This window comes from Peromyscus eremicus, chromosome 16_21, assembly GCF_949786415.1.
Source record: "Peromyscus eremicus chromosome 16_21, PerEre_H2_v1, whole genome shotgun sequence".
Classification (NCBI taxonomy): Eukaryota; Metazoa; Chordata; class Mammalia; order Rodentia; family Cricetidae; genus Peromyscus; species Peromyscus eremicus.
Window position 1 is genome coordinate 51322620 of NC_081432.1, and position 19941 is coordinate 51342560.

At 44.5% G+C, this 19941-nt stretch overlaps 2 protein-coding genes across 5 annotated transcripts in view; both read right to left on the minus strand.

Moving 5' to 3' along the window:
* Positions 1-19941, minus strand: part of LOC131926066 (glutathione S-transferase A6-like) — a 92483-nt gene that overhangs the window by 60587 nt on the left and 11955 nt on the right. The gene's annotated exons all lie outside the window — the stretch shown is intronic.
* LOC131926068 (glutathione S-transferase alpha-3-like) lies at positions 11259-18121 on the minus strand. The gene is made up of 4 exons (XM_059281322.1): positions 17994-18121; positions 16377-16518; positions 12595-12726; positions 11259-11782 (listed from the first exon to the last, which is right to left on the minus strand). Exons 1-4 carry the CDS (start codon positions 18113-18115, stop codon positions 11663-11665), a joined length of 516 nt encoding a protein of 171 aa, XP_059137305.1. The 5' UTR covers positions 18116-18121; the 3' UTR covers positions 11259-11662.

Consider the following 19941-nt stretch of genomic DNA (forward strand, 5'->3'; position numbering starts at 1 on the left):
TTTTTATTTTCTTAGTGCCAAATTCACCTAAGTAAATTAAAATAGGTTATGAATCTATTATAACACACACATATAAATAGACAAAAATTCATAGACAAACAGGTTTTATGCTGTCGTCTATAAAACTTAGTCATATCTCAGGTCCCATAATTTAAAATTTAGTACTTGAGTTTGGCAAATGAGACAAATTATGCTAACAGAGGTACCTTAAGATGTTATTTGCTCAGATTTCAAAGAGTCACTGAGTATGTCAAGGGGGCTTTTTAATTTTAGATTTGCTTCTCGTTTTGCGCACTTGGTTCATTTTAGCTCTGTCCATAAAGCAGGTAACATAGGAACAGAAACAAAGCAGAGTTGTTGCCAACCTTTCTGGAGCCAATGAGGTTGACCTCGAACTCAGGCTGCCTCCGCTGTCTTTGTGTTGGATCACAGGCTTGCACCACCACCGTCCGGCTCAAAGCAATCTTCTAAGGAAAGGAATTTAAAGAATGTCTGAATTTCCAGGTGTTTGCTTTATTATTTCTTACAGTGCTGGGATGGAGCCCAGTCGTTTGCACATGGTAAGTAGGCACTGTGCCGCTGAGCTCCTTTCCCATCCATCCCTGGACGCGAGTATTCAAAGTCGGGAACAGCAATTGACTGCCACAAGAGCGGGAGCCCAGGCAGAGAGAGAACGAAAAAAAGAAATAAAAGAGGGGAGACATGACTGCTACAGTGTATGGTGGAGATGAAAGTTTACTGTTGGATAAAAGGGAGAGCGTAGCCAGAGGCAGGGGCATCAGGGAGAGTCTGGAGTGAACATGACCCAGAGCCGGCGTGTGAGGGGAAGGAGGGAGGCCGGGAGAGGAAAGGGTGGGTGAAAGAGCCAGGTAACCAAAATGGCCAGATTATATAGGGAAGGGCAGCCCAGCCCCTGGGCTGGAGAAGTTTAGGGTGGGGGGCGGGGTATGCCAGTCTTACCCTGTAACAGTTAAGGGATGCTCAGAGAACCTGGCAGTCAGATCTGCTTTGATATTTTAAATACACACTTCAGTTAGCCTTTGTCCAGCATTTGAGACCTAACAAAGGTTCCTCTGAGAGAGTTTGTTACCATGCAATCTGAGAACTACTTTGGGGGATGCATCAGTTGACTCGCTACTTTCTTTTATTTTAAACATCAGTTTCTTTTGTCGGGTTTTACTTCCCTTTTTATCACCTTGAGTGCACAAATTAAACTGTCAGAAGATCTCCAAGCAGTTTGGAGTCTGTAGCCCCCAGTGAAACTAAAAACACACTCAGTCCGCCTTCCTCCCCCCGCACCCCCCCCCCCCCCCCGGCTTACGATGAAGCAAATTCCAGAGCCCACCTCATTCTGTTTGAATACGTGTTACAGTCTGATTATGAAAAGTCTCCACCAGTTCATGTATCTGAACCCTCATTCTCCTGCTGGTGGTGCTGCCCAGGGAGGTGGTGGAATTCTGGCTGTGTGGTGCAGTCATTTGAAAGTCCCAGCCTGGCCCTGCTTCTAGCCTGAGTTCTCTGATTCCCGGTCACCAGGATGTCAGCAAGCCTTCCAGCAAGCTCCCACTGCCAGACTAAGCCACTCTGCCTGTCATGCCTCTGGGATGAGCGAAAACCACCGAACCATGAGTCAAGACAAACCTTCTCTCCACTCCTTTCTTAACTTGGTTTCTACCAGTTGTGTGCCACAGAGGCAAGAGAAGTACCTAGTGTATTACCTGGGTCTAAAACCTAAATGCCTTCCACACAAAGCCAGATTGTTCCACCACACCAAAAATACATTCTCGCTTAATTCTGACCACTATTCAGCACCCCAATTCCTTCTGTTGTCTCTAAGGACTTTTTTACAGGGTTTCTCTGTGTAGCTTTGCGCCTTTCCTGGAACTCACTTGGTAGCCCAGGCTGGCCTCGAACTCACAGAGATCCGCCTGGCTCTGCTTCCCGAGTGCTGGGATTAAAGGCGTGCGCCACCACCACCCGGCCTGTCTCTAAGGACTTTCTTAAGGCCAAATTACTTGTATCAAGTTTCAAACAACGTCCACACAAAGCATTTGAGCATCCTGTGTGAACCTGAGGCTGGGCGACCCCAAGTCCCATTCAGACCCTGGGTCACATGAATAAAAGGACTTGAGAATGGACACTGGAGAAACCCGGAGGAATTCATGAAGTCCGAAAACTCGGAGGGACAGGGTGGAAAGGCTCCTGACGGAGCGAGTGCAGACAGCTAGCTGCCTGAGAAGGGGTGCTGAATACTCATCCTCCCTGGAGGCAAGACTGGGCAAGCTCCGTGATGACTGTGAGCAGCAGCTCCCAAGGAGCGGTCTCTCGGGTTGAGAGGCGCACAGCTGGCTAGGTACATAGTAACCTGGGAGAGGGTTACTCATCCCGTTCCCTCGCCATACCTTCAGGCATGCTGTCTTTCTTCCCAGCTTTTGGCCTAGGCTGGTTTTCTTTCTGTCCTAAACGGAACCCAGTAGTCTTAGGTAGGGCTTCTAGTGCTGTGAAGAGACACCCTGACTACGGCAATCTTATAAGGAGAACATTATTTGGCTGTGCTGGCTTGCTGGCAGTTCAAAGGTTCAGTCCATTATTGTCATGGTGGGACATGGCGGTGTGCAGGCAGACATGGTGCTGGAGAAGTAGCTGAGAGTCCTACATCTTGCAGGCAACAGGAAATGGACTGTCTCACTGGTCTGGCTTGAGCGTATATGAGACCTCCAATCCCACCTCCACAGTGATAGACTTCCTCCTACATGACCACACCTACTCCAACAAGGCCACACCTCCTAATGGTGCCACTTCTTTGGGGGGCTTTTTTTTTTTTTCAAACCACACCAGTGAACAGCTGGCTGCAGAGGTCCTTCACTTGTCCCTTTTCTTGCTATTGGCCCCTCTAAAATATGTGTCTTAGAAATGAGCCAATGAAAGCAGGAAACAGGATCATTTTCTCCCCCAATTAATTGAAGAGCCATCTGCTTCTGTGATATATAACACCCATTCATTCTTAGCAACAAGTGTGTTCCCTGACTCCCTGGTGAGCAATATGGACTCCATTCCAGCAGAGAGTACACAAACAAGTAGGGAGGGAGTTCTTAAAGATGGATGTGAGGAAGTCGTGGGCACACGCCCACACGTCCGCTGGCAGGGGCAGAGTCACCTGTCAGGAGAGGACAGCAGGGCTGTCTCTTATTTATTTTTTGTTTGTTTGTTTGTTTTGTTTTTTGTTTTTCTGAGACAGGGTTTCTCTGTGTAGCTTTGCGCCTTTCCTGGAACTCACTTGGTAGCCCAGGCTGACCTCGAACTCACAGAGATCCGCCTGGCTCTGCCTCCCAAGGGCTGGGATTGAAGACGTGCGGCCCCCACTGCCTGGCTTTGTCTCTTATTTCTTACTCCCCTAGAACACTGAAGAGTCTGTAGCAGATATCATAGCTTTCCCAAAACTCACCCAGAAGAGCCAATTTTTATCACAAAGAAAAATGACTCCCCATGCAAAGGAGAAAAGTTCTTCATGCCATCGTTCAGAAAGGCAGGAGAACCCATAAGAAAGGTTTTTCTGTTTGTACCTGAGACTTCTGAAGATGAACTCTATCCTGTACCATGGATGTGGTAGAACAAGTCTTTAAAAAAAAAATCATGGAGTTACAGACAGTTGTTAGCTTCCATGTGGGTGCTAGGAATTGAACCTGGGTCCTCCGTAAGAGCAGCCAATGCTATTAATCACTGATCCATCTCTCCAGCCCAAGGGTGTGTTCTTATTTTATGTATATTAGTGCTTTCCCTTTATGCATGTCTGTACCTCATGCATGTGTAGCGTCTACAGAGGTCAGAGGAAGGGGTCCTGGGGACTCTCTGACGAGCCAGTACAGCCAATCAACGAACTTGGGATCAGTAAGAGACCCCGCCTCAAAAAATAAGGTGGAGAGACTCTAGACTGGAGATTTTGTTGAAACCTTTAAAATAAGTTATAAATGGGACAAGTGTTCTTCACTGTCTTCTGTATGATGAGGTTTTAGGGTATTGCACTAGTATTCACTGAGGCTCGCTGATGCAGCTAATGCCCCATGGAGAAGCGAGCATTGTACTACTGTCTTCTAGACCGACTTCTCAGAAACGCTTCACGGCATCACAGTTTCAAAGGCAGAAAAATAATAAATCATCCTCTCTGATCAAAGTAAGTGTGGCTTCTTTTGTCCAATGGTCAAATTGGTAGAAAAACAACCGAACCTCTCAAACATGCCACATCCTCTGCTTATACATTATTCCCTAGAGACGGAAACAACCAATCTCCCACAAACCTTGTATCCTTGGAAGAGAGTTCACTGTTACTGAATGCTAATGTATATGATATTTTTGTGTGTTATATTGTACAGTTAATCCTTAGAAATCCACTGGGATAATGAATGTTAAAAAAAAAAAAAATGTTATGTCCCTAGCAAAAGCCCAAGTGTGAAGATTATTACGATCTTCAGAACCACAACTAAGGTAGAAATTGGTAGAACCGATACTAGCAAACGTTGACAAACGATTCCTAGGGTTTGATGTCTCTGTTGCGGTTTGTTCAGTGTATAAGCCTTATGACTCTGGGGCTTAGAGAGATGGCTCAGCGGTGAAGAGCACTGGCTGTTCTCCCAGCAGAAGACCTGGATTCAGTTCCTAGCATTCACACAATGGCTCACAAACATCTGTAACTCCAGTTCCTTAGATCTGGTGCTCTCTTCTGGTCACTGCTGGCACTTTATGCACACAGTGCTCAGTTATACATGTAGTCAAAACATGAATACTCATAAAAATACAGTCTTTTAAAAATATATGGTTCATGCACAACGAAGGCTTGCCTCCCAGTTAAACTCCAAATGAAGTCCCCAGCACAGCAACTGCACCTCAAGCATGTCTCTCCCTCCCTCATTTTAAACTCCACATGACTTGTTCTTTCAATGATTTTCCGTGTGCCATAGAGGATTCACTACCAAGGCTATGCAACGTTGCTCAGCTCTAGCCACATTTGCGCTTCTGATGACCCCACCACATCACCTCTTACATTGTAAAATTTATTTTTAAAGACTTATTTCTATTTATTTTATGAATATGTGTGAGTACCTGTATATACGTATTTGGTACCATGTGCAAAGCTTTGCTCATGGAAGCCAGAAGGAGGTATCAGATCCTCTGGAACTAGAGCTATAGGTGGTTGTGAGCTGACTGATAGGGGTCCTCTGGGAGAGCAGGAAGTGCTCTTAACCACTGAGTCATCTCTCCAGCCCCTAATGTCAGTCTTTTAAAAAGTATAAATTTGTAGTTTAATCAATGCACAAAAATCTGAAACTATCAACATTCTCTACTTTCAGGATATTTTTGTTGCCCTGAGAAGAAAGCTGTATGCTTTTTTTCTAGTCCTCACCTCCCTGAACACTGATAACCACAACTCTACTTCCTGTCTCTGTGGATGCAAGTGCTCAGGACAGGTCACATTAAAGGAAACAGAAAATATGTGGCACTTTGGGTTTGGTTTCATTCATGCAAGATATCTTAAGGTTCAGCAAATTATACAATGAATCAAAACTTCACTCGTTTTCAAGGCCAAATAATACTTCACTGTCTGACTACAGCACCTGTCTTAGTTAAGGTTTATATTGCTGTGAAGAGACATCATGAGCACAGCTACTCTATAAAGGAAACCATTTAATTGAGGCTGGTTTACACGTTCAGAGGTTTAGTCCATTATCGGCATGGCGGGAAAGCATGGCAGCACACAGGCAGACATGGTGCTGGAGAGGTAGCTGAGAGTTCTACATCCGGATTAGCAGGCAACAGGAAGAGAGAGGGAGACAGTGGTCCTGGACTGAGCATTTGAAACCTCAAAGCCCACCCCTAGTGACACACTTCCTCCAACAAGGCCACACCTCCCAATAGTGCCCCTCCCTATGCGCCTATGTCGGCCATTTTCATTCAAACCACCACAGCACGTTTTGTTCTTCCATTCACCCATCATCAATGGGTCTTCAGGCCAGTTCTCCTTTCTGAGTGTTATGAATGATCCTGCTGTGAATATTTCATGCAAATATTACTGCTGATGTTTCTCCCTCAATCTATCTCACACACCTAGTTAGTACTGGAAAGGCTGGGTTACTGATAACACTCCTATGTTGCCCTTTCTGAGGAACTGCACTTTCTAGTTCCCTGCCAGACTTTACTTCATTGAGTTCCCCCAGAACCGGAGGATAGCCTCAGCTTTGGCATTGTTGAATCGGTCTTGAATGCATCAGTACTGCAGGAGGGATTTCAGGCAGCCTTCATTTACGGATATCTGCCTCTGATAACCAGTTAGGTGGAGCAGTCCTCACAAGGAGCTGACAGACAACTTATATTCCTCAGCAGAATTTTCGAATGTTTTAAGCCTTGAGAATCAGTTCCACTGGAATATTTCTTTTAGGCCTTCTGTTGTAGATAGATAGGCACGTTGTCCTTTGCCCACAGCTGTTTACAGTTTTAACCTAAGTCTCCGCTTCCTACATTCTAATGAAACTTGAACGTATGGTAGCTTAGTATGTAAGTCCGAAGCCCAGCCTGCCTCTGGCCTATGCTCCACCTCAGGCCTTCCCATTTTATCTGTTGATGAAGAAATGGAGCTAAACCATGCAGGGCTCTCTCCTTGTGCCTTCTCATAGCGGGTGTATTTCCTGCTGATGGCTCTGGTCTGTACAGCTTCATCCTATTCATCTCTCCCAGGAGCACTTGCTGAAACATCAAAATCTCATCTCTTGAAAGAAGAGAAGAAATGAATTATCAGTTGTTCTTACTCCTTGAGGAAAAAAAAAGTTGTTGAAATGACTGAAGATATAAAAGGAGAAGCCAGTATAATCTTGGTTACGGTTCAAGTGAAGCCCAGTATCTGACATGTCTAATCCCTCTTTTTCTTGCCAATCTTCGTTTTGATTTTTAGCTCACTTCATTGACGTTTTTTGTTTCTTATCCAGGTCTTTTGAAGTTTTTGCTTCTTTTCTTAGGAAGTGGGGGTGGGGGAAATGGGACAGGGCCGTCAGCCAGATCACATTTTTACAGAGGACGTTCCTAAGCTAAGTCTCATGCTATTTAAGGGAGGTTCTCTGAGAAGTTCTTATGCAGAGGGGCTGTTCCGTATTCCTACAAGCAATTTTAGTATTGCTAAAATACATATTCATCAGAAGCCAAAAATAAAAGCCCCGAAGATACTTGTCAGTTCCTTCCCGGTTCATCTGATTCACATCCTTGTGTGTTCTTGGCCAGCGGACAACATGGGATTCACATTGCTCAGCAGAAAGCACAAGAGAACAAGCAGAGGCCGTTCCCAGGGCACAGGGGATGACACCTTAGCAAATGGTCAGATCCATCTTACCCTTTTCCTCTCCCGAGAGTTGCCAGGGCCACTCAGAGAGCCTCAACTCTTACATTTTCACACCCTGCCTCTCCATCATCCTCAACTCCCACCCAATCAACACACCAGCATTGCCCGAAACCACTGACGCCATCTGTAGGACATCATCACCGGGGCCATTTGGCGACTTGGTATTTCAATTTCTTAACTTATGCGTGTCTTGTTGACATGTCCCTCACAAGTAGAAGCTGAAGTTGTTTGCTGAATGGATGAACAGCTGGATGAATTCTGACTTCTCGGTCTGTTCCCCTCCCCTTCGCCATTCACAAAGCTGGGGTGGTTCGAGTTACACCAAAACAAAACACGGAGTTAGGAAACGACAAGAAACATGAACAGCGAGTGGGTGAGCGGCTGAAACTCCATGATAGTGACCCTGGCTGAGCGGACCTTGCTTGCATGACTTAACCCCCTCATACTCTGTCACCTCAGGGAATGAGCACTCTGGCCTCATAGGACTGCCCTGGGGATGTAGTGAACCGATATATGGTAAGCGTATTTTAAATGTGTCGTCAAAGCCAGTGCCCGAATACGTTCAATAAATATGAGCTTGTGTTACACATGCCGGCTCATTCATTGCCAGTTTTCTACCCTGATTCAGGACATTCAATGTTCAATGTCATAGTTTGAACTTTATTTATTTAATTTTTTCATTTTATTTTTTTAAAATGTTATGTGTGTAGGTGTTTTGCCTGCACGCCTTTCTGTGCACCACATGTGTGTGCCCAAGAAGTTTAGAAGAGGTGGTCAGTTCCCCTGGGAGTGGAGTTACAGATGGTTCCACCATGTGGGTGCTGGGAATTACACCTGGGTCCTTTGGAAGAGCAGAGCAGTCAGTGCTCTTAACCACTGAGCCATCTTTGGAGCCCCTGATTTATTCTTAGTAAATATTTTTGGTCAGTTTATTCCCAATGAGTGAAAAAAAGTCTAGAAGCAGAAACAGAAAAGTGAGGTCTGAGATTTATTTTGCTTTGTGTGTGTGTGTAAGAGAGAGAAGATGGGGTGGGGAAGGCTTCTGTCTCACTATGCAGTTGAGGATAAGTTTGAACTCCTGATCCTCCTGTCTCTGCTTTTCAAGTGCTGGAATTACAAGCATGTACTCCAATGCCTGGTTAGGAAATCAGTTCTGGTTGCTTACTCTTCATCATTATTGGTTTTGACTTGAAGGAATCGTGTCTGTGCATGTGGAAAAGAGCTTGTAGAGTGTGATTGAGGCTGTTATGAAGTTTACACAGAGTCCAGCTGCTTGCTGTGGGATGGTCTGTATGTCAAGTGTGTTGCTGATTGGTCAGTAAATAAATCACTGATTGGCCAGTGGCTAGGCAGGAAGGATAGGCGGGACAAGGAGGAGAATAAAGCTGGGAAGTGGAAGGCTGAGTCAGAGACACTGCCAGCCGCCATGATGAGGAACAGCATGTGAAGATGCCGGTAAGCCACAAGTCATGTGGCAAGGTATAGATTAATGGAAATGGATTAATTTAAGCTGTAAGAACAGTTAGCAAGAAGCCTGCCACGGCCATACAGTTTGTAAGCAATATAAGTCTCTGTGTTTACTTGGTTGTGTGGCTGTGGGACTGGCAGGTGATAGAGATTTGTCCTGACTGTGGGCCAGGTAGGAAAACTCTAGCTACATCCAGCAAAAGAGAAGGGTATGGTCCACACCATAAAGCTGCTCGTTTAGCTCACTGAGAGTTCACTGTTGCTCCACCTATGTCCACGATGTAAGGGTGGGTGTCACTGGAGGTAGGGGACTACCAAACTGTAGTCACAGTATTGCAATGTCAGAGGAAATGCCGGCCCTTCACTCTCTTCTTGTAGATCAGACCATAACCTTGTATACCACAATGGGGTAAAGGGCCAGCGGTTTTCTAGGCGTGGACACCAGAAGGCGGGCAAGAGGAGGGGTAGCTGTTTTTTTTTTTCTCAAGTAAACTTTGGCAAATGTAACTGCCCTCTCAGATTTTCATTTTCTTTTCTTTCCTTTGGTTTTGAATAGTTTCCACAGTGTTAAAGTGCAACTAATCGGCTGACCTCACAGCAAACTTACTCCTACAAGTTCTAGAGGCAGAAGTCTAAAATCAAAGTGTCAGCATTCTCTCTCTCTCTCTGTTCTCTCTCTGTGTTCTCTCTCTGTGTTCTCTCTCTCTCTGTTCTCTCTCTCTCTCTCTCTCTCTCTCCCTCATTCCCTCCCTCCCTCCCTCCCCCCTTCCCTTTTATCCTTTTTCCTTCTGTCTCTTCCTCTCTCTCCTCTACCAGGGAAATTCTTTTTCACATCTCTCTCCTAGCTTGTGACAGGAATCCTTCTATGACGGGAATCCTTGGTGACTAAGAACAGAAATGGGCTAACTGGAAGGTGATAAGGGGAAGGGAGGACGTCTCAATTCCTCCTGTCCGCCCATATTTGTTAGATGATGGCAGTTTATTTTATACTTAAATCCCAAACAAAAGGGATTTCTCTTTTGCAAGATTTCTCTTTTTGCGCAGGCTCTGCTGTTTGTGGGACCGTGACTCCACGCTTGAACACAAGAGGGCGCACTTTCCAGAGCACAGTGACTTCCTGGGGGCTGAAACAAGTCCCCTGACCTAGCACGGGGCCTCAGTCAACCTCAGGCGACTTCATCAAAGAAACCGAGCCAGCCCCCTCAGCCTCTTTCCTTGTCTACATCCCAGTAAAGTCCATGATCTCACAGTTGATCTGCTCTAGAGCAAGACTCCAGAACCTTCTAGAAGCCGTCTGCTTCCTCATTTTCCATTTTCTCTTCAACCCACTCTAGTCAGGTTTCTCCCCCACCGCAGCTGCACCTCTCCAGGTCACCACTGGCTTCCATGCTCCCATCCAAGCCTCACACTTCAAGCTCCTTGCTGACGACATGCTGCCATGGTTTCCCGGATCTCCCCCACCTCACTGCCTCCTCATCCTCAGATTCTTTGGCTAGCCTCTCTCAATTGCCCTTCTCTCTCTCCCCCCATCTTCCTGCCTCACTCTTGGTGATCCTCAGTTGATCACTAGGTCTTAGAGACACTGTGGTTCCTGTCTATTGGGTAATACATTCGTTTTCATAAACTGAGAGAGGTTGTAATTGTTCATTGTTTTAAGTCACTAAACTTTAGCACAGGGTCTTATGAATCAGTAGACAGCATCCTCACATCCACCCCTTTGACCTCCCAGCCAGCATTAACCCAACCCTAGCAAAATTCTGTCTCCTAAAGAGTTATGTTTTTTAACTCAGGACACCTGTCAATGTGATGTCATCTGGAAATAAGGACCCTACAGATGTAATCAAGCTGAGGTCATACCTGTAAGGGTGTTCCCAAATGTGATCACTGGTGTCCTTATAAGAAAGAGGAAATGTGTTCACACACACACACACACACACACACACACACACACACACACACACACGACCATGAAGGCAGAGTTTAGAGTAGTGTATCAACCCAAGAACAGTCTGACATGGCTGGCCACTGTCAAATGGTAGGAACACGCTAAGAAGGATCCTTCCCTGACGCCATCAGCTAGAGCCTGGAGCACAACAGAACTGATTTCAAATGCACACCCTTCGAAACCTGAGAGAGTAAGTTTTTACTCTCTTAAGGTGTAAAGTCTGTGCCATATTGTCAGAGCAGCCTTAGGAATATGATTCTTGGAGAGAACTCGGTTGAATTAGAATCATCTTGTTTTGTCATTTCTCAGCAATCTTCACAAGGCTGAGGCTATTTCTGACTCATTTATCATTTACCCAGCTCCAGGAGCAACAGATGCTCAACACTGGACATAAGTGTACAAATGCATGAGCAAATGAGAAAAATATTATTTGAAAGAACAGGCTTCTTCAGAGAAAAAGTTTGTGTTATTCAGGAAGTTATCAAAACACATCAGAAAAGAGTACTTTTGCATAGACCAAAGCATCAGATGAAAAAAATTCTGCTTAATTTTTGATAGGGTCTATAACAACTGATAAATGACAAAGTTCTTGTTGTTGTTGTTGTTTTTAAATAGATCTGAGATTAAACATCTTTCTCTGATTATTTACATTCAAAGGGACATCTTAGGAGGTGATCAGGATTTCAAATCTGTTCAAAACCCAACAGATGATATTACAACTACATTCACAGGGCTCATGTCTAACAAGATCAGCACATAACGGTTGGAAACTTTCATCGGCTCCACAAGAATTAGGACCAGCCCTGGGCACCCCAGTGCTGGAACACTTGGAAGACAGGGAACCTATGCACTATTCTGTCCAGTCTCCTTTAAAAGAAGGTCTTCTTAAGCTCTTCTACAAATTTCTCATCCTCAAAAGGCTTCCTCTGGCTGCCGGGCTGAAGAAACTTCTTCACTGTAGGGAGGTTGCTGACTCTGGTTCTCAGGGCCTGCAATATAAAACCTCAAAGTGAGGCCCAAAGTAGCAGATCTGAGCCCCCTCCTGAATGAAAACCAAATAACTCCCTTCAGCAACATGAGGGAAGAGCCTGGGGCACAGATCATAGAGGCAAAGAGCGGGAAGTAAGGCTGAATAGCCCTTCCTTCTGGTGCACCCCGAAGACTTTAGTCATCCCCACCTCCCTTCTCACCCTTTAACCATATAGAGTTGCCCCCAGTGGAAAGGAAAATGAAGAGAAATGTCGGTCAGATGTCAATACTGAGAAATCAAGATACTGAGTAGGAATGATGACAAAATAGAGCAGGAAAACCAGAGTCAAGACTTAATGGACGTACCACAGTGAGAGATGGGAAGAGGGGTCTCTATGTTCGAGGAGTATGTGCCCACGCTGAGAGAAATACAATGTCTGCTAATGGGGGCTGGATCTGAGAGACAGAAACCAGATAGAGAGAGAGCTGCTAAGATAGACTTGGTGCACAATGATATGGGCATCCGGGATCAGGAGAATCCCAGAGAAATCAGGATCTGATCCCGCAGTGGAAAGGGAGCTTGGGGAAAGAGCTGAGTGCTGGCATCTTCTCATTGTACAAGGTCAAATTATACTTGTTGAGGTAGTGTCTAGGCCAAATTTCCTGGTCCAACAGGACTCTCTTCACACTCCAGAAACAGGCCTGGAAGACCATTTTCCAGTTGGTGGAGGGGGACTGAAGATTGGATATGGCTAGATGCCAGCTACCCCACAGTATGCAAAGACTTGTGCCAGGAGCGGAGGGCTGACTGTGAGGGACTGAGCTATTTCACCTGAAGCAGGGGGAAGCTGGCCACAATGCTGTCATTAAGCTCCTCGATGTGGTAGAGAAGTTCGACCACGTGAATGTCAGCCCTGCTCAGCCGGTTCCCAACAAGGTAGTCTTGCCCATGGCTCTTCAACACCTGTAGAATTTAGGAAATTGACCCATGAATATAAATGGTCAGGTGAAACACCAGTATTTCCCTGACCCATTCAGTCCAATTCTCCTTCTGCAGCCTCCTGGAGGAAGTGTAGAGTCCTGGACCTCTCTTGAACCCTGACATGAAGGATGAGGAGACATGAGGTCTGCTATCACCTCCATTAAAGCCAAAAGGATCCCTTCATTTTCATCCCACATGATACTCACATCACCCACCTGTTCCTGCATTTTACCCGTTGCCAAGTGCTTTACCTCCTGCTGCGGTTTCTCCCTGTTCACACCATCCTAAAAATGGCAATGTTTCCCCCCTCAGCTCTCTCTATACATAATGAAAAGTTGCTCAACTTTCACAGCAGGACCATTCATCCATGAGTAGGCCATTTTTGTGTCTAGAGTTTTCCTCTTGTCTATTTTCCTCATCTTTTAGATGTCTCTGGGATCGAAAGTCAACTTGAGGGACTGAGGCGATAGCTTAGTTGGTAAGGTGTCTGGTAAGAAAGCGCAAGGACCTGATTTCAGATCCCCAGAATCCACTTTAAAAATGGGACAGGGGGCTGGACCAACGGCTCAGCAGTTAAGAGTATGGGCTGCTCTTCTAGAGGTCCTGGGTTCAATTCCCAGCACCCACTTGGTGGTTCACAACTGTCTATAACATGGGATTGGAGGCTCTCTTCTGGAGTGCAGATATACATATAGACAAAAAAAAAAACCCATATACATAAAATAAATAAATGATTTTTTTAAAAAGTGGGACATGATGCATGCGTGTATTTTTGTTGTGTTTTGTTTTGTTTTGATTTTCCAGACAGGGTTTCTCTGTGTGGTCATGGCTACCCTGGAACTCACTCTGTAGACCAGGCTGGACTCAAACTCACAGAGCTCCACCTGCCCCTCCCTCCCCAGTGCTGGGATTAAATGCATACACCATCACCACCCGGCTCAGTGCTGGCACATGCCTGTACCCTCGGCCTTGGGAGATGTAGCAAAGGCAGGCGAGTGCCTGAAGCTCACCAGCCAGCCAGCCTAGCAGAATGATGAGTTTTAGGTTGCATTTCAAACTAAAGGTGGAGAGTGATTGAGGAAAGATAATTGATATCAGCCTGGGACCTCCACATGCACACACACACACACCACGTACAAAAACGTCACTCGTACTCATATGCTCACAATGAAATTAATAAAGACAATTTGAACCACCATCTTGGCAACAATGGCTTTCATTCTTAACACTGTGGCATAATCGGCAAGCCGGAGTGTGGAGGGTAACTGAACTTAGGCCTGTAACTGAGAACTTGCTTCACTGGTGGAGAGTGGGATGGAGAGATGGACACATATGATGAAGACAACCCCACGGGATGTCCACTCCCCTACATCCATGGGGAGTATCATGTGGCCTCTAGAACGTCTCTCAACTTTTCTCAGTGGATGAAAATTAGACGACAACTGGGGAGGACTAATACATGATATTTAAGATGCATGAATAAGAGGAAAAAACCAAACACACACGGAACTACCTGTTAAAGATATATGTCAAACATATTGGGAGAGAGTAAATACAAAAAGAAGTATGAATGATTGCTTGGTATAAAAATAAAGCACAACATATTTTTTACACTTATTATATCTGTTTGTCTGTGTGAGTGTGTGTGTGTCTGTCTGTCTGTCTGTCTGTCTGTGTCTGTATGTCCACCTGCCACAACATCTGTGTGGAGGTCAGAGGACAACCCAAGGGAATGGGTTTTCTCCCTCTACGACGTGGGTCCCAGGGATCAAACTCAGGTCATCAGGTTTGGGAGTAAGCACCTTTACCCTCCAAACCATCTTTTCAGCCCACAGCTTGAAACTTACGGTGTAATTTACACTATGCAATTACATTCAAGGAATACTTTGTTGTTGTTTTGAGATAGGGTTTCTCAGTGCAGCTTTGGTGCCTGTCCTGGATCTCGCTCTGTAGACCAGGCTAGCCTTGAACTCACAGAGATCCGCCTGGCTCTGTCTCCCGAGTGCTGGGATTAAAGGTGTGTGCCACCACCGCCCGGCATGGAATACTTTTATTTCATAGTATAGGTGACTTAAGTGTTAAGAATGGCTGTGGAGATGATCGTCACGTGACGTGCCTTACACTATCAACACCACAAAGAGCAGGGCAGGAGATCTGATCACACACTGACAGCTGCTTACCTTGGACCCAGCACACAAGCAACAACTTAACATTGATTGGATGGATGAATGAATGATCTAATGCTCCACAAGTTAAGCAATAATTCCTTTATTTATTTACAAGTCTGTATTGTTTGTGCCCAGTTTTTGATTCATGATCTTATTCAGCCTGACTTCAGGTGATTTCCATCTTAAAATATTTATCTCACATACAGAGAGAAGTCTTAGTAAGGCAGGTACTAGATACAATATCAGGAAAATATCCCTAAATTCTGGAGATTTTTAAAAATATAATTTCATTTCTTTCTTCTATATGTCAGTGTATAAACTTCCTGTCTCTGAAATATTGCTGTATTCTCCTGATGGGCAGCTGGTCTCAGGTCTCCTGGCCCTTGGCGTCAGAGGATCATCTAATGTATTGCTTTCATCCCGTTGATTCTGAGTCAACATCACAGTGCCCTGCAAGATCTATTCCAACCTCTAATGTAGTCAATATTACAGTGCTCTCCAAGATCTATTCTAACCTGTAATGTGGCTCAGACCTTCACACAGTCCAGCTCTAATTGTGACCATGAAGTTATACCATACTGAAAGTTCTAGTAAAGTCAATTGTTCTGAAGCTAGTGAGCTCTGACATACCTAGAGCAATGCCTCTACACAATTACCTTCAGAATTGGGTGCTAGACTAATCCTAATAGAAGTCCTTTGGAAAGGAAGGTCAATGCTCTGGCAACACCAGGTGCATTTTCTTCCTGTCTTTATTGAACTGAATGTCTGTGATCCTCCAAAGTTCATACACTAAGATTCTAACTCATGATATGACACAGTTTGTAGGTGGAACATTTGAGAAATAATCATATGCTCTCATTAATGACAATAGTGCTCTCTCTCTCTCTCTCTCTCTCTCTCTCTCTCTCTCTCTCTCTCTCTCTCTTTTCTTTCCTTGAGATGGGACTTCATGTAGCCAAATTAGCTGAGGATGATCTTGAACTTGTTCTTCCGGCCCCCACCTCCCGAGGGCAGGGACTACAGGTGTGCTGGTGTTACAGGTATGTACCACCATATCTGATTTATGTGCAGCCCAGGCCTCCCACTGTTGGCATTATAATGGCACCTCTGAGAGCCCCTGTGAGCCATCTGCCATGTGAAGACTCAGCTAGACGTCAAGCATCCATGAATCAAGAAGCAAGGTCTTACAAGAAAGGAATCTAACAGAGCCTTATACTTCTCAGCCCCCAGAATTATCAGAAATAAGTATCGTCACATGTGAAGCATAAGCCACTCAGTCTGTGGCATTTTTGTTATAGCAGCCCTAAATTAGAAGATACTCACTAGACTATGATGTCACATGTGAAGCATAAGCCACTCAGTCTGTGGCATTTTTGTTATAGCAGCCCTAAATTAGAAGATACTCACTAGACTATGATGTCGTCTGCACTCAGTGCCCTTGAAGGTGACACAGCCTCTACTTACCTCTTCAAAGGTGGGAAAGTGACACTTCCTTGCTTTCCGTGTGATCTGGGCAAAGCTTGCATCTTTCTCCCCAGGTGGAAGGAATGGATAGCGAATAATCATTTCATTCAAATCGATCGTGCCTTCTGTATACATGTCAATCCTGAAAGATAAAATTCTTCCTCAAATACTGCCATCCTGTCTTGCATTCATTGATTAAAAACCCAAGAGGATGCAACTTGGACGGTGGCCAAGGGACACTACCTTCAGTGGGGCCTCCAACTTTCACTCATCAGTTAACATTGGTTTCTTAGCTATACAGGGGAGACGACATTTGTGATGTTTTGCTACCCATGTAACTAATACAGGCAGAAAGAGCACCAGCAATCCACCAGAGTCAGTACTGAGAGAATGTGGCATTCACAGCCACGAACCCTACAAAGAGGGGTTGCTATCGGCTGTGGTACGTCCTATGCCCCACAGACCCTCAGAATCCCTGGCACAGCTGTTCAGGATCTGCTGTCCCTCCCTAATCCTACTGCATGGCTCAGGCTCCCTACAGACCTAATGTTAGAAGCTCTCCCAATTGTTTTCCATTAAAAATGGATCCACTACACCCTCCTGTCCTATCATCTAATTATAGCTGTGTTGGCATTTGTTGAGTCCTCACCTAAAATAGCACCTTACTAAATACTTTTTTTTTTATGATCACAGGTGTGGAGCACAGGAAAGATTGAATGAAATTTGAAATGAAGTTGATAAACTACTTTTTAAAAATACTCAGTCTATTGAGATACGCTCATAACCATAATCGTCACCCAAGCATCTTATTCAGTGCTTTTCTGTATATTCACTGAAGTTGGTAAGGACAACATTCTCCAGTCTCACACTTTTCAACCATACTGGTAATCATAAGACCCGTAGCCATGGCAGCCAAGCCCCAACCCCTCCTGCCAACTCTAGACAGCTTCTAATCTACTTTCTGTCTCCATGGATTTGAGTCTTCTGGACATTTTAAACAAAAGAAAACACAAAGTGTGGCATATTACATCTGATCTCTCTTATGTAACAGAATACCAAGGCCATCCCATGAGTCTGTCCATCCCTCTGTGCAGATACAATTCATTGTGTTTCCTCATCCATTCAACTGTTGGACATTTTTCATTTTTTAAATATTATGAACAATGTAGCATGAACACTTTGAAATAAACATAATCAAAGATGCATGCTCATTTCTCCTGGATATAATTCTCATGAAATCACTGCGTTATTAGTAATTTCCATGTCTAACCTTTCCAAAAACTGCTAAGAGTCTTGCCTCTAAAGACTCAGCAAGTGGAAACAGGACTCTACCATCCCAACTTCATAGTTCCTTAGAGTTTTCAAAGCCCTGACCCAAGAGCTCGATCCTACTGTATAATCACAGATCTCTATACCCATGAACTCTGCCCTGTTCTACATCAAAGTTCTCTAAGGGCAGCCTACCATCCCCTCTCCACAGGCATCTCCCTCCTCGATATCAGTGCAAATGCCCAGCCTGTGGTTGTGATCTCCCTCCCACAGCTATGCTCACTCAGGAGGGGACTTAAATCCTTCTTTTCATGTTATCTGTTCATAAGTACAGGAAACTCATCATACAGGGCTCTCTCCTTCATGTCCTTCCCATAGAGGTTGTATTTGGAGGCAATGTAGTTGAGAATAACTCTGGTCTGCACCAGCTTCATTCCATCAATCTCCACCATGGGCACTTGCTGGAACATCAAACTCCCATCTATTGGATGAAGCAAAGAAAAGAAGAACAAGTTTTCTATGGCTCAGATATGTTCAAAATGGTATGTTTGTTAACTAAGACAGACATTAATTCTTACCATTTTTCAACTTTTTCAAGTCTTTTTGTGTTTTAATGTATTTTTCTTCAAACTGTAAAGCAAAAAATAGTACATGAGTTCTTGTTAACCATCCCGCTGTGTTTGAGCTCCTCACATGATAGCACCTGCACACAGAGTGGAGGGAAACATTCTTTAGTAGGGACACTGATAAGCTGGTCTTAGCTGGGCAGAAATTGATTGCAGTGATAAAGAGCAAAGGCAGAGGAACTGCACATACCTGCTCATTCTTACAGTCCACCTCCACCATGCCCACACCTATGTCCGTGATGAGGTCATGGTATTGGGGGAATGGTATTGGAGGGAAAAGACTGAGAATTTCTCCTAATCACATCCCAGAAAAGTTTGTGCTTCTGAGAGAGATGAGAACAGAACTTTTTGTGTTTCTACCACAGGATGTGCCAAGGACATAAACATCTAACTTTGTGCCAGTAAGAGGCCTCTGCTGGAATTGACAGTACTTCGTTCCCAAGAGGCTGTTTGGTGAGTAAAATGGCCTTAGTTGATCCATAACTTTAACCTTTTAACAACTGTTATACAACGGCCTGCCCTGGAAAAGATGGGGTGCTCTAAGATAGAATTCTACATTTAAGGAAAGAATCAAAGAGTTATCACATTATTTTTCCCTAAAAACAAAGCCACCTTTGATTTCTGATGACTGTAGAGGGTGAAATGGTACCTTTGTAAGGCGACATTGATTAGACACAGTAACAAACTTTGTGGCTTAGTAACCTAATGTTTAAGTTAGTATAAGGACTAAGTTACTATACGTGTAATTAACTTAGGAAAGTTCCAGGTTTCCATTAAGTGCTAGATAGATGTAACTCAGCGTTTGGATTTATCAGGTGCTGTTACTTCATTATATAATCCTATATTTTTTCTTTAAATCACACTAATGCTGGTGAAGATACAGCTTGGTCTTGATCTGCATTCAGTCATTTAAACCTTGTCCAGTGGGCAGACTCTCTCTCCACACAAAAGACCATCAGGACAGTCATGAAGATCTTTGGGTTTCAATGCTGGTGTGTTCTGGTTTAAAATGAGACTGTCTCATACATACTATGTGATCTGGGAAGTCCCTCAGCACCAGCAAGCCTTTGGTTGTTCTTTAAAATGGGGACAAAGCACTTCCTTAAACAGAATGATGTAGTGTTGCCAAAACACATCATAGTGGGCCAGGTCCGCATAAGCCAAGTAATAAGCAATATTGGTGTTGATAGTGGCTGCTGTGTTTTTAGGGAGTTACTTGTAAAGAACAGTCATAGTTTTGGGGTTCCTAGCATGCTGTGAAGAACAGCATCTTGTGGTTCTACACATTCATACAGGTCACATTACAGAGATACTAAGAGGATGTGTGCAGTCAGTTTATCAAAGGTTCCTTCAAGTAAAACATAAGGGACATGCTGGTCATTGCAGAAGGGTGGTGGGGTGGGATGCAGTTGGCTAATATGGTGTTGATGGGGTTGGGGGCTGGTGGTGAATGATGGGGCTGTAATGATCACTACTGGGACACAGAGAGCCCAGAAGACCTAAGTAAATGTCTTCAGACAGTCTTGAACATTACCTTCTTCAGTCACACTGGGATGGAAAATGGGAGACCATAGGCTGTAGTAGAACAGGCCCATAGGGTCGAGGAAATTGGCTCAGACCAGTTGCCAAGGCATGCATATGACATATTTCCTTATGAGCCAACCTGGAGT

Excerpts from the sequence above, each read along its gene's own strand:
- LOC131926068 (XM_059281322.1), bottom strand. The coding sequence starts at position 18,115 with ATGTTCCAGCAAGTGCCCATGGTGGAGATTGATGGAATGAAGCTGGTG. Across the intron at positions 16,519-17,993 it reads GACATGAAGGAGAGAGCCCT|GATTGACATGTATACAGAAG; the intron begins GTATGATGAGTT and ends TTTATCTTTCAG. Across the intron at positions 11,783-12,594 it reads CCAGCTTCCCCCTGCTTCAG|GCCCTGAGAACCAGAGTCAG; the intron begins GTGAAATAGCTC and ends TTTATATTGCAG.